At 41.9% G+C, this 12202-nt stretch overlaps 1 protein-coding gene across 1 annotated transcript in view; it reads left to right on the top strand.

The window, feature by feature from the left end:
- The first annotated feature begins 5965 nt into the window (after positions 1 to 5965).
- Positions 5966 to 12202, top strand: part of LOC309346105 (uncharacterized protein) — a 7762-nt gene continuing 1525 nt past the window's right edge. Inside the window, exons 1-3 of the mRNA XM_081869800.1 lie at positions 5966 to 6093; positions 7684 to 7879; positions 10940 to 11086. Of these exons, the coding sequence (XP_081725926.1) occupies positions 6091 to 6093; positions 7684 to 7879; positions 10940 to 11086 (346 nt within the window). The 5' untranslated portion in view covers positions 5966 to 6090. The remainder of the gene's footprint in view (positions 6094 to 7683; positions 7880 to 10939; positions 11087 to 12202) is intronic.

Here is a 12202-nt window from a genome sequence, read left to right as displayed (position 1 = left end):
TTTTTAACTTATTCAACTTAAATCCTGCCACCTGACCAAATTCCTGGATTAATTCCAAAACCCTTTTAGTACTATATTCTGGCTCCTGTAATGTCAATACTAAGTCATCTGCAAAAGCTTTAAGTTTGTATTGTTTGGCTCCGACCTGGATCCCTTTGATCAGATGGTCCCTTCTAATCATATTTAACAGGACCTCCAGGACCAAAATAAAAAGCAGTGGGGAAATTGGGCAGCCTTGTCGTGTCCCTTTCTCCATCTTAAATTCTTCTGTCACCACATTATTAACTATCAGTTTAACCTTTTGTTCTGAGTAAATTGCACCTATACCATTTTCAAAGCCTTGACCAACCCCCATCCCCTGAAGATTTTTCTTCATAAAACTCCAAGAAATATTGTCGAAAGCTTTCTCCGCATCTACAAATATCAAAACTGCTTTAGTATTAATATTCATCTGAAGTTTTTCTAGAATGTTAATTATGTTCCTCATGTTATCAGACAAATGTCTACCCGGGAGAAAGCCAGCTTGATCTTTATGTATCTCCTCCATTAATACTTTTTTCAGTCTTTTAGCCAAAATATCTGCAAAGATTTTATAATCCACATTAAGCAGGGATATGGGGCGGTAGTTCTTAAGTTGTGTCTTTTCAGACTCGGTTTTCGGTATAAGTGTAATATAAACTTCCTTCCACGACTCTGGCACTTTTTTCCCCTCCAAAATTTCATTGCAAACCTCCTTTAGTGGTTGAATTAACCAGTCTTTCAAAGATCAATAGTATTTAGAGGTTAGACCATCCGGCCCTGGAGATTTGCCCAACTGCATGTTCTGAATGGCACCTTCCACCTCCTGTTCAGTTATTTTGTAGTTACAGATAGGTAGCCGTGTTGGTCTGCCATGGTCAAAACAAAATAAAAAAATTCCTTCCAGTAGCACCTTAAAGACCAACTGAGTTAGTTCTAGGTATGAGCTTTCGTGTGCATGCACACTTCTTCAGATACACACTGTGTGTATCTGAAGAATACACACTGTGTGTATCTGAAGATACACACTGTGTGTATCTGAAGAAGTGTGCATGCACACGAAAGCTCATACCTAGAACTAACTCAGTTGGTCTTTAAGGTGCTACTGGAAGTTATTTTGTAATTCAGCAATAGCTTATTTTCTTGAGAATTTTTTTGTACTCCATTAGTTTTCAAAAATTGGTCTATGTCAATCTCTTTCTGTGGCCCTTGTGTGTAAAGTTGTTTAAAATATCTCTGGAAGCAATTTCTGATCTCCTGTGGATTCTGTATGTTCTTTATTTCCACTTCGAGGTTTGTAACAGTATTTAACTTTTGTCTTTTTTTCATCTGCCACGCTAGCAGTTTCCCACATTTATTAGCCAATTCAAATGTCTTTTGTCTCATCTGTTTAATTTTCCATTCTATTTCCTGGTTTATCATTTTCATATATTGTACTTGATATAACTTTATTTCTCTCAGAATCTCCTGCGACTTTGGTTTCACTCTAAGTTTCTTCTCACCTTCTCTTATTTTCTCCATTTTTTTTTCTTTTTTCTCATTTTGAGTTCTCTTTTTTATTGCATTCTGTTGAATCAGAAACCCTCTCATAACGGCTTTACTTGCGTCCCAGATTACTCTTTTTTCAACGGTGGTTTTCATATTTATCTCGAAATAGTCTTTCATGATTTTTTTGGGCCTTCTTGGTAATTTCTGAGTCTCTAAACAGGGTGTCATTCATCCTCCATCTAAAGGAACCAATCAGTGTTAGTTTCATCTCCATTCTCACAGGGTTATGGTCGGAGCAAGTTTTAGGGCAAATTTCCACTTTTCGGATCTTAGGAGCCATTCCTCTGGTTATCCAGATTTGGTCAATTCTTGTCCATGTCATTTTGGCTTCAGAAAAGAAAGCCCCCTCTCTACCCAGGGGGTTTTTGGTTCTCCAAGTATCAATTAAGTCCATATTGTCTGTCATCTCAAAAAAAATTTTTGGTAATCTTCCATCTTTGGTAACTGCCTGTCTTTGTGACTTATCCATATTTGTAGACACCACTCTGTTCATGTCTCCCATCATAATGATGTTGCAGTCCATGTAGTCCAACAATATCTCATGCAGTTTCTTGAAGAATTCAGATTTCCCCTCATTTGGTGCATAAACTCCTACTATCAAGAGTTTCTCTCCTTGGAATTGAATTTCAATTGCCACAAATCTTCCTTGGTCATCTTTGAATATAAATTTTGGTAATAAACTCTCTTTTGCATAGATCACAACTCCTCTCTTTTTAACCTTATCTGATGAAATAAACTCTTGTCCTAATCTTTTGTTGATCAATACTTTCCTGTGTAGCCTAGTCACATGGGTTTCTTGTAGACAAATCAAGTCCAATTGTTCCTTTTTCAACAGGTGAAAAACTTTTTTCCTCTTGTCTGGGGAATTGAAGCCACGAATATTCCAACTTAATATCTGCAGAGACATGGTGTAGTTATTTTGCTTTTCCTCCGACTGCTCCTAGTAGTTGTTCTTGTTCTGTCGGTGGTGTCACTTTCTGTGATTTGTCCAATCCCAAAGGAGGCCTTGCTAGGTCTAGTATTCCTGGTTTTGGTGCTTTTGGCTCTTCTTCTTCCTCAGCTTCTTTTTGTAGGTTTTCTCCGTGATCTCTCAAGAATCTCTCTTTGTCCTCCACTGATCTTATTTTGACTTTTTCCCCCTTGTAGGTAAAAGAAAGACCTTGGGGAAACTCCCACCTGAATGCAATTCTGTTGCTTCTTAACAGAGCCACTAAGTCTCCGTAGTTGACCCTAAGATCCAATAGATGTTTTGGAATGTCCTTAAAAATTTCTATTCTTGAATCTTCTATTTCCAAAGATTTCTGGTAGTGGAGACTCAGTATTTTATCTCTCTCTTCTTTTGTTCGAAGAGTAATCAAACAGTCTCTCACCCTGTTCTTTCTCCCCCCTTTTCCAAGTCTGAAGGCGCTCACTATCTTAAAATCTTGTTTATCTGAGTCAAGGTTCCAAAAATCTTCAAATTTCTGTGTAAGTTAACCACTTAGGTTGTCTTTCTCAAGTTCTGGTACAGCCCTGATCCTCAGATTAGTCTGTTTTTCCTTCAATTCAATCATAGACAATAGTGACCTGTGATCCTCTAACTGTTTACTTATCGGAGGTATCTTTTCCTCTACAGCCAGGGCCTTCTCTTTTGCTTCTTCTGCTATTTTTCTATTTAATGTAGATTCTTGCAGCAGCCTCTCAATGGCCTCTGTATTGGAATTCACCTTCTGCCCCAGGTTGTTAATACTTGTGGTATTTTGGTCAATTTTAGTTGATAATTTTTCCAAGGATTCAAATATTCTATTTAGTGCTGAAGATAGTCCCTCTTCAGATGCCATTCCTTTTGGCCCAACCTGCACAGGATCTTCCCCTTCTGGAACAGAAGGGCCAGATGCTGATTGTCTACGTTGCTGCAGCCTAGTTTTAGCCGATCTTGTCATTTTTTCCTGAGGCAGATTTGCCATCGCCTTGTGTCTGAAGATCAAGGTCACTCCCACGGCCCAGACTTGTTTTTACAGTGGATATTTCCCAGACCAGCTGGAGTGGAAAATTCCCAGTTGTAACGATTTCAGAGTTCCTCTAGGGGGACACAATGGCAACAGTATTTGTTTCAATAGAGTATCTTTCCCAACTTTTCAAGTCCCCTTTCAAAAATATGCAAAAGTTTCAAGTTTAGAGAAAACCTTTCAAAATCTTGAAAATACTTGCAGAGTATCTATCACAAAGTTACATTGTCCATAAGTAGTGCGACTCTCAACACGGCAGTTCTGTTGTTCCTTGGCAGTCCGATACCAAGGATTAAGTGGTGGTCTTTGTTCCTTTCCTCTCCTATCCTCTTTTTTTTTTTTTTTTTTTTTTTTTTTTTTGCAGGCAAAAGAATTTCTTTCCTCCCTTCCCTCCCCTTTCCTGCAGCTCAGGGAGGGAGTCCTTTTGTTTTGGCGTTAGGAATTAAATCCTTTTAGCACGATTTTCCCAATTCTTAGCTTAGAAAGTCTTTGCTTTAATCTATTTACAAAAAACGGAAGGCGGACTTCCTGTTTACACCTTCCCGCTTCAGTGCCAAATTCAAGTTTATTCATTTATTTCCCACAGTGCCACTCATTTCCCGGCATCTTAAGTACTAGCAGTTGAAATCAGAGACCAAGTCTCAAAATGCTGATAAATTTTGACCCAAGATGGTTCAGCTGAAAGAATTTATAAGTGTGCAGATTAAGCTTTTAGGAACTGCACTTAACCTCAGAGGCTACATTTAAGTATGGCTACATTTAAGTTCCTGCATAATGCACATTGTAGTTATTAAATACATATATTCAGTGTTGTAGTCAGATAATATATTTTTCAGAAACACAAAGTAATTTTCACAGATAGTACACGTCTTCCATATCCAACTTGGCATCGGAGCAACATGAGACCCCGGGAACATAGGAAGAAGTGTTGTAGTGGAGCATTGGAAGGGATACAAATGGAGACTTGACATTCTTAAAAACCACACATTCTGACCCTCCCCCCATCACATTCTTTGCTGTTGTTCTGAGCCAGTAAAACAGCACCAGCTTTTTCTGCTTGGGCAGGCAGGCAGGCAGGCTGAAAGTTGCAGGGCCATTAAGCAAGCATGGTGGAAGCAGAGGTACGCAACTCATCAGGTGGACTGAGCAGGGGAAAGGCATCTGTGAGCATTCTGATTTGAGTTCTACAGGCCACTATGCTCAGGTTCAGTATCAGGCACTTAATCCAGTTCCCAGCAAATGGTGTATAACTCTCTCATTCAGCTAGGTCATATTTCCCTCACAGTGAAATGGACACCAGAAACATGGTGACTGGGCTCTCTTTCTCTCCAAGTTGATTCTTCCCAGTATGCCACCAACAATGCCTTTAAGAAATCTCATTGACCATGCATGGAGGCAGAGTGGAAAGATACCTTGGTCATGAATACTGTAGGTTTCATGTAGATTCATGCATTGACATGTTTAGGTGGCACATGCCTGTGTTGTTGCTGCCACAATGAAGAAGCTTCACTAAAACGGTTTTTTAAACAGACAGCAAACATGCTCATGGTGGAACAGTGTGAGCAAGCTAGCCTGCTACTCTCAGGTGCAGTGGAGCCCAAACTGCAGTGACAAGAGAAGGAAACTAGGGAAACTTTCCCAGCTGACTCTTCCTGGTGCCAACCTTGAACTCAGAGTCAGAGCAGATGAGTTGGTTGAGTCACATGCTAGAGGGAAGTCAACTAACATAGAAGGTATTTAAAATAGTTTTCCGGAACAGAAAGGTGACCGCAAAGAAAGAAAAGGAGTACAAATGTAATTTCTTTCTGGGAACTTGCGTATAGATAAATCAAATCACTGTTTGTGTCCTTTGAATAATTTGGTATACTTGTTTATCCCCACCCCCAGATGTAATGTTTAATGTATGCTATCATTGTATTTTTTAAAAAAAGAAAAATGCAATAAAATAAATAAAATAAAATAAGCAGCCTTATAAATCTTAAACTTTAAATAGATCAAAATGTCAACATTCAGACAAGAACTTGACAACCTAGCTTTTCACCAAAAGCCAGTAATACAAATTTGGTCAAATTAAATTCTTAATGTATCATGTTTCCTGCATTAAACAGACATATCTGCAACCCAGGCAAAGAAAATTGGGAGCTAGATGCCTCCTTTATCTACAGGAGATTGGGGTACAGACCTCTTTTCAAATGATTCTCAAATATCATTTTGATATCACTTTGATATCACTTTGAGAAATATTTGGAATTTATGAACCCAGACTACTTAGAAAAGACCCATTAAAATGAATGGACCTGACTAGGTCCATTCATTTCAACCAGTCTATTCTGAGTAGAACTTAGTTGGAGTCAACCCTCTGTTCATGGAAGGAGGGAAAATTCCATGACAGTTGAACAGCAAGGCTCTCAGAAGCTGGGTGGCCATTCTGTTTTTTTGGTTTGGGTTGCAACAGAGAGGAACAACCACAAAGAAGAGGGTATGGTGCATGCCTGGAATGTGGGGTGGTCAAAGCTTTCACCTTCCAAGTTGAATTATGGTGAGTCCAAAAGCAAGAGGGATAGCCCTTGTGCCTCCCTTTCTCCACTTACTGAGGCCCTAAGCCACAAGGAAATTAGACATATCCAAAAGAAGAACATCAATAATGGAAATAATAGAATAGAAATGTAAATAGTATTCTTCTCTACCCCACACAGTAGGGCCCAAGACAAGTTGCAATACGATTTGCCAAAACAACTGTAAACAATATTGAAAACATTTTTAAGAACCTCCCTCAAGTATTGGAGGGACATTCAAGGGAAGGTAAAATACTCAGTTGAAAGAAGGGGTGCCTGAGAACCTTTCATATGCTTTTAAAAAGGCAACAGATGATCAGGCACAAATAATCAGCTGGGGGAAAAAATGAGTTTTCCATGGAGGGCTCTGCTAAACCTATGATGGACCTGGAGTAGCTCAGCTGGTAGAGCGTGAGACTCTCAATCTCAGGCTGATGGGTTCGAGCCCCACGTTTGGCAAAAGATTCCTGTATTGCAGAGGGTTGAATTAGATGACACTCAGTGTCCTTTTCAACTCTGCAACTCTGTGATTCTATGCTTGCCAACTTAAGGTGTAATGGTATGAGTCCCACATTGCAAGGGAAGTTTGGCCCCTGTTTTGAGATAGCATTAAATATATATATATAGCCAAGGTGATGTTGTTTGGGGGACTTGAGGACCAAGGCCAGTCTTTAGCCCCGAGTCTAAACTGGAGGGTTGCCAAGAATGGATGGTTCCATTTTGTGTCCCTGGATGCATAATGGTTGGGAAGACAATACTATGCTAAAGCTTGACTAAAGGTTGCTGGGAAATGCATGGCCCCTATGGAAGACAGAAGCTTCAGGTCTATTTCATTGGTCAGACCTGCCTTGTGGCACATCTGCCTTCTCAGTCTTAATCCTGCTGCAGTTACAACTGACCTGGTTGCTGCTCTTGTGCAACTCTGGGGAGGAAAGGGCAGAGGATTGTAAGGTTCTGTACCCCAAACTTTTCCATGACCATCGCCTTTGAAAATTATGAAACAGAGGAGGACTCTTGGGAGACTCGGAACAGATAAAATAAAGTCCTTTGACATGCAGCATGTAATTCATTGCTCTCACTTCCAAGGGAGGCAGTGATAGCCACCCATTTAGATGGCCTTAAAAGAAGATTGGACAAATTCATGGACATGAAGGCTAAGAGTGGCTTCTAGCCATCATGGCTATGCTCTACCTTCACAGTTGGAGGCAGCAATGTTTCTGGGTACCAGTTGCTGGAAACTGTGGTAAGGGAGAATTGTCTTGGACTCTGGTCCTGCTAGAGGGTTTCCCACATGCATCTGGTTGGCTCCTGTGGCCCCAGAGAGTGGATACCACCATAGAAAAGGACTTCTTTCTAGTTGAGTTTTTTCAGGTTGTGGCACAACGAGGAGGGCCTCTATCTTAGTAGCCAAGGCATGCCCTGTAACCGGAAGCCACATAGCTGGAGGCCATGATGACGTTGGGGTAGAACAGACCACCAAGCTGGCAAATGATCCCCTCCAGCACATCCTTCATACCTGGATTCCAAGTATCATTCTTAGGGCTTCTGAATCTTGGCCTTTCCTCTTTCTGCAGATCCTTGCCAAAGTCCGGCCAATGCCTTTTGTCAGAAAAACATACAGCGTCATGTGCTGCGTCAATATCGTCTTGCTCATCATCTGCGTAGCATCTCCCAACTGGCTGGTCCATCACTGTGTGAAATCCAATGTCCATTTGGGGTTGTGGCTTTTTTGCTTTGAGAAGAGCTGTAAACCACACCCGTACAGCATCGGTTAGGAGGCACAACTGGTTTACTGTTCTTTCTTGGGTTAAGGGTCATGGGCCAAACGGACTTCTGGGTAGGAGTTTTATTTCCATGCAGTGAAGGCTAGGACGAGTTGACTTGAATGACGGTCTTACCCCTTAGGTACCCACTCAGTAGCTTTTGTCTGCAGAAGCAGCATTTTTTTCAGACCTCAGCTATACATTGCCAGTGTGGTATAGTGGTTAAGAGCGATAGACTCACAATCTGGGGAACAGGGTTCGCGTCCCCGCTCCTCCACATGCAGCTGCTGGGTGACCTTGGGCCAGTCACACTTCTTTGAAGTCTCTCAGCCCCACTCACCTCACAGAGTGTTTGTTGTGGGGGAGGAAGGGAAAGGAGAATGTTAGCCGCTTTGAGACTCCTTCGGGTAGTGATAAAGCGGGATATCAAATCCAAACTCTCTCTCTCTCACACACACACATCATTCAAAGCAATATAAGATCACTTTAAACAATCATGGCTTCCCACACATAATTTTGGCAACTATAGCGTGTTAAGTGTGCTAAGAGTTGCTAAGAGTCTCCCTTTCCCTGCACAGAACCACAATTTACAGAGTTTCCTGGGGAGAGAGGTTGACTGTTAAACTACTTTGAGAACTGTAGCTCTGGGCTAGTGGCAGATAGAGGTCTTCTAATAAATCTCAGCTCCCTTAACAAACTGCAGTCCCCATGATTCTTTGGAGGAAGACTTAGCTGTTTAAAGTGGTATGATATTGCTTTAAATGTACAGGGCAGATGAAGTTATAGTGTGGCAACATCTATGCTCTGGAACTTAATATTAGGCTAACACCTTGGTTGTAGCCAATTCGTGTTTACCCAGAGTAGGCTCACTGAAATTGATGACCATAGCTAACTTAGGTCCATTACTCTTAATGGGTCTACTATGAGTAAAAGTTAGTGGAGAACCGGCCCGTTGTTTTCAACACTTGCTAACAACTTTTTTGTTTAGACAAGCCTAGAGGGACGTGCAATTTTTGTTTGTTTTGCACATTTGTTTGTAAAACTGTTGATTTTATCTAAATTTTGGTGATGTTGCCAAATTTTGGTGATGTTCTTGCTTTTTAAACTGTTGATTTTAGGAGTTGTTTTCTTATGTTTTATATTATTTAACGTAAACTTCTTCATATGATTAAATACATAAATCATACAGCAGCCTTCCACTGTAGTTCACTGTTACTATTAGAGGTCATAGATGAAGCTGTGACTGGTTTGGATTCCAAGCCAAAAAACCCCCCTCCAAACCTCTTAGATTTCAGCAGTCTCCTTGGTTTGCCCCCCCCCAGCCTTCCTACCAAAGCAAACAGAGTTTTAATTTCTTATAAGAATGAATGCACAATGCATACACAAATGTCCTTTTTCCCATTGTTAAAAAACGCAGAGCCAGAAATCTTTGTTGGTGTGTTCGAAATCTCTCAGAGTTCTGCTCTGCTAGATTTGATCTGCTTTCTGCTCACTGCTGATATCGAACCTTTACTGGCCATTTTCCTCTTTAAGAGAGGGCCAACAATGGGAAGAAGCTATCACCCTCATGCCCTGCTTCTGGGCTGCCTGGAATCATCCACTCTGTACTGCAATCTCAGTGATTTGGAGGACTTGGATATGCAGTTGCCAACACAGCTCACATGAACACCTTGTATTTAACTGTCCTGCCTGCTCAATAATTACCCCGGTCAGAAGCAACCACTAAGCAGTATCAGGTCCCTTGGATTCTCAGTAAATGGAGGGCAACAAAGACTTAAGGAGCAGAAGCAAACTTTATTAACTACTATAATACTAAGTGTAGAAACAGCAACAGGTGCCAGTATACAAAGCAAAGATAACTAAAGGACATAAAAGAATACTTAAAGGTAAGCTGCGAAGCTAGCACAGCCACCCATCGTTCCTGCTGTGAGAGACCCCAATTACAATGGATGGCCAGTCTGATGTTCCGGGGCAGAGCTCGCAGAAACCCTGTGGCGAAAGTCTCATTGAATTGCTGGAGCTGTAATCTTGGCAAAGGGCCTGTACATAGGCTGTGGGGGCTCTGTGCCAAGATTACATCATTTCTGATACAGGTGTTCATGATAACAATAATAATTTATTATTTATACCCCACCCATCTGGCTGAGTTTCCCCAGCTACTCTGGGCAGCTCCCAACAGAATATTAAGCAGAATAAAACTTCAAACATTAAAAACTTCCCTAAACAGAGCTGTCTTCAGATGTCTTCTAAAAGTCAGATAGTTCTTTGTTTCCTTGACATCTGAAGGGAGGGTGTTCCACAGGGCAGGTGCCGCTACAGAGAAGGCTCGCTGCCTGGTTCCCTGTAACCTCACTTCTTACACTGAGGGAACCACCAGAAGGCCCTCGGTGCTGGACCTCAGTGTCCAGGTTGAACGATGGGGGTGGAGACACTCCTTCAGGTATACTGGGCCGAGGCCATTTAGGGCTTTAAAGGTCAGCACCAACACTTTGAATTGTGCTCAGAAACGTATTGGGATCCAATGTAGATCTTTCAGGACTGGTGTTATATGGTCTCGGCAGCCACTCCCAGTCACCAGTCTGGCTGCCGCATTCTGGATTAGTTGCAGTTTCCGGATCACCTTCAAAGGTAGCCCCACATAGAGTGCATTGCAGTAGTCCAAGCAGAAGATAACCAGGGCATGCACCACTCTGGCAAGACAGTCTGCGGGCAGGGAGGGTCTCGGCCAGAGTTGAGACAAAGTTCATCTTTGAAGTGAACTGTTTCACTCCCTTCTTTCTCATGCTCCTTTTCTCTGCAGCTGGCCAGGCCAATACATTATGCTGGCTATACATGGATCAAAGCATGTACCTAAGAATAACAGTTAAATTGACACAGGAGCACACCCGCACCACCTGTTCCCTGACACTACATTAACTAAACATGTAATTGCCACCCTGGCTGCATGTGGACCCTCCCATTCATATATACACTGACTAGGAATGCACTGCAAATCCGTTCTTAGAAGCACTGGCATAATGCCACGAATGCACTTGCAATGGGACTGTTTTTCTTTCCTTTTTTCTAGAGAGTCTGGAGGCTGTCCGAGGCCTTATGATAATAGCCCTCATTTTTACTTGCTTAGCATTGCTGTGCGGACAGAACCTTTTAAGTCACATCACAAAGAGGGAGATTCCCGACTGTATGATTTCTTCCATTGCTAACTACTGTGCAGGTATCATATCAGGGCACTTCATCATCTAGCATAACAGTGAATTTGGTTTAGTGCTTCTCCACGTGGAGCAGAAACAGCGCCAGCCATGGGCAAGAGTGGAGTATGCTCAGAGGAACTCCGAGTTCTCTGGGAAGAGGGCTTGACTGTTTGCATGCTCTGGGCATTGTAGCTCTGTGAAAGGAATAGGGAGTTTCCTAGCAACTCTCAGCACTACAGTTCCCAGGGTCCTTTTGGGGAAGCCATGACTGTTGAAAATGGCACGATGCAGCAGCGGGTTGTCAATCTTTTTTGCACCAGAGGGCAATATTGAGAGTGCCGAGGGTTCCAGTCACAAAATGGCTGCCGTCGAGGGGACATGGAGTAAGACAAAATGGCTGCTGTGGTCAGCATGGCATAACATTAGAGAGAGTAGAGCCACTGCTGTTTCATTGTTCCTGCCCCTAGTTACCCTCATACTAAGTATAGAAAGTCAGTTGTATCCTTGTGAAGTTATAGCTCTGAATGGGACAATAACTCTGTTTTCCTTAATGCCAGTCCTGTACCTACTTATCTGGAAGAAAGCTCCATTAAACACAAAGAGACTTACTTCAGAAATAGGCATGTGTGACTGGACATTATTAATGAGTGCCTGGACATCAGCTCCTGCATAGCAGGAAACATGCCCAAGTCTCTTTCCCAAGTTTTCATATTTAATTTTTTGGATTTTTTTGGGGGGGGGGCAGCACTCTTTAACATCCACACACAATTATTGTTGAGTGGTATTTAAAGATAATAATCTTTAGCAAGTAGCCAATCTCAGACAAATGCATCATAGGAAAGATGCCTGCTGGTTGCAAGGGACAAAGAAAGGGCAAAATGCAGAGATTCTATGGACTACTTGAAAATAAGACAAAAGTAGGAACACTAATGGGAAGGGGAGGAAACAGAAGCTCTTTAGGACTCCAGGGATTCCTGTTGCCTGGTGTCCAAACAACCTACTTGTCAATCACAGCTCTGACTTCACTCATTGGCTAAAAACACTGATAGGCGAGAACCAGGCTGGCTCATTTCACAGAAATTGCTTAGAAGGCTGCCAGCACATTTTGCTTTACAACTCTCTTTCTAGGAGAGCTAGAG

Source organism: Podarcis erhardii (genome assembly GCF_964252035.2).
Source record: "Podarcis erhardii genome assembly, chromosome: 7".
NCBI classification, from domain to species: domain Eukaryota; kingdom Metazoa; phylum Chordata; class Lepidosauria; order Squamata; family Lacertidae; genus Podarcis; species Podarcis erhardii.
Note: the sequence above shows the minus strand (reverse complement) of the source record. Positions and strands in the feature narration are given on the sequence as shown.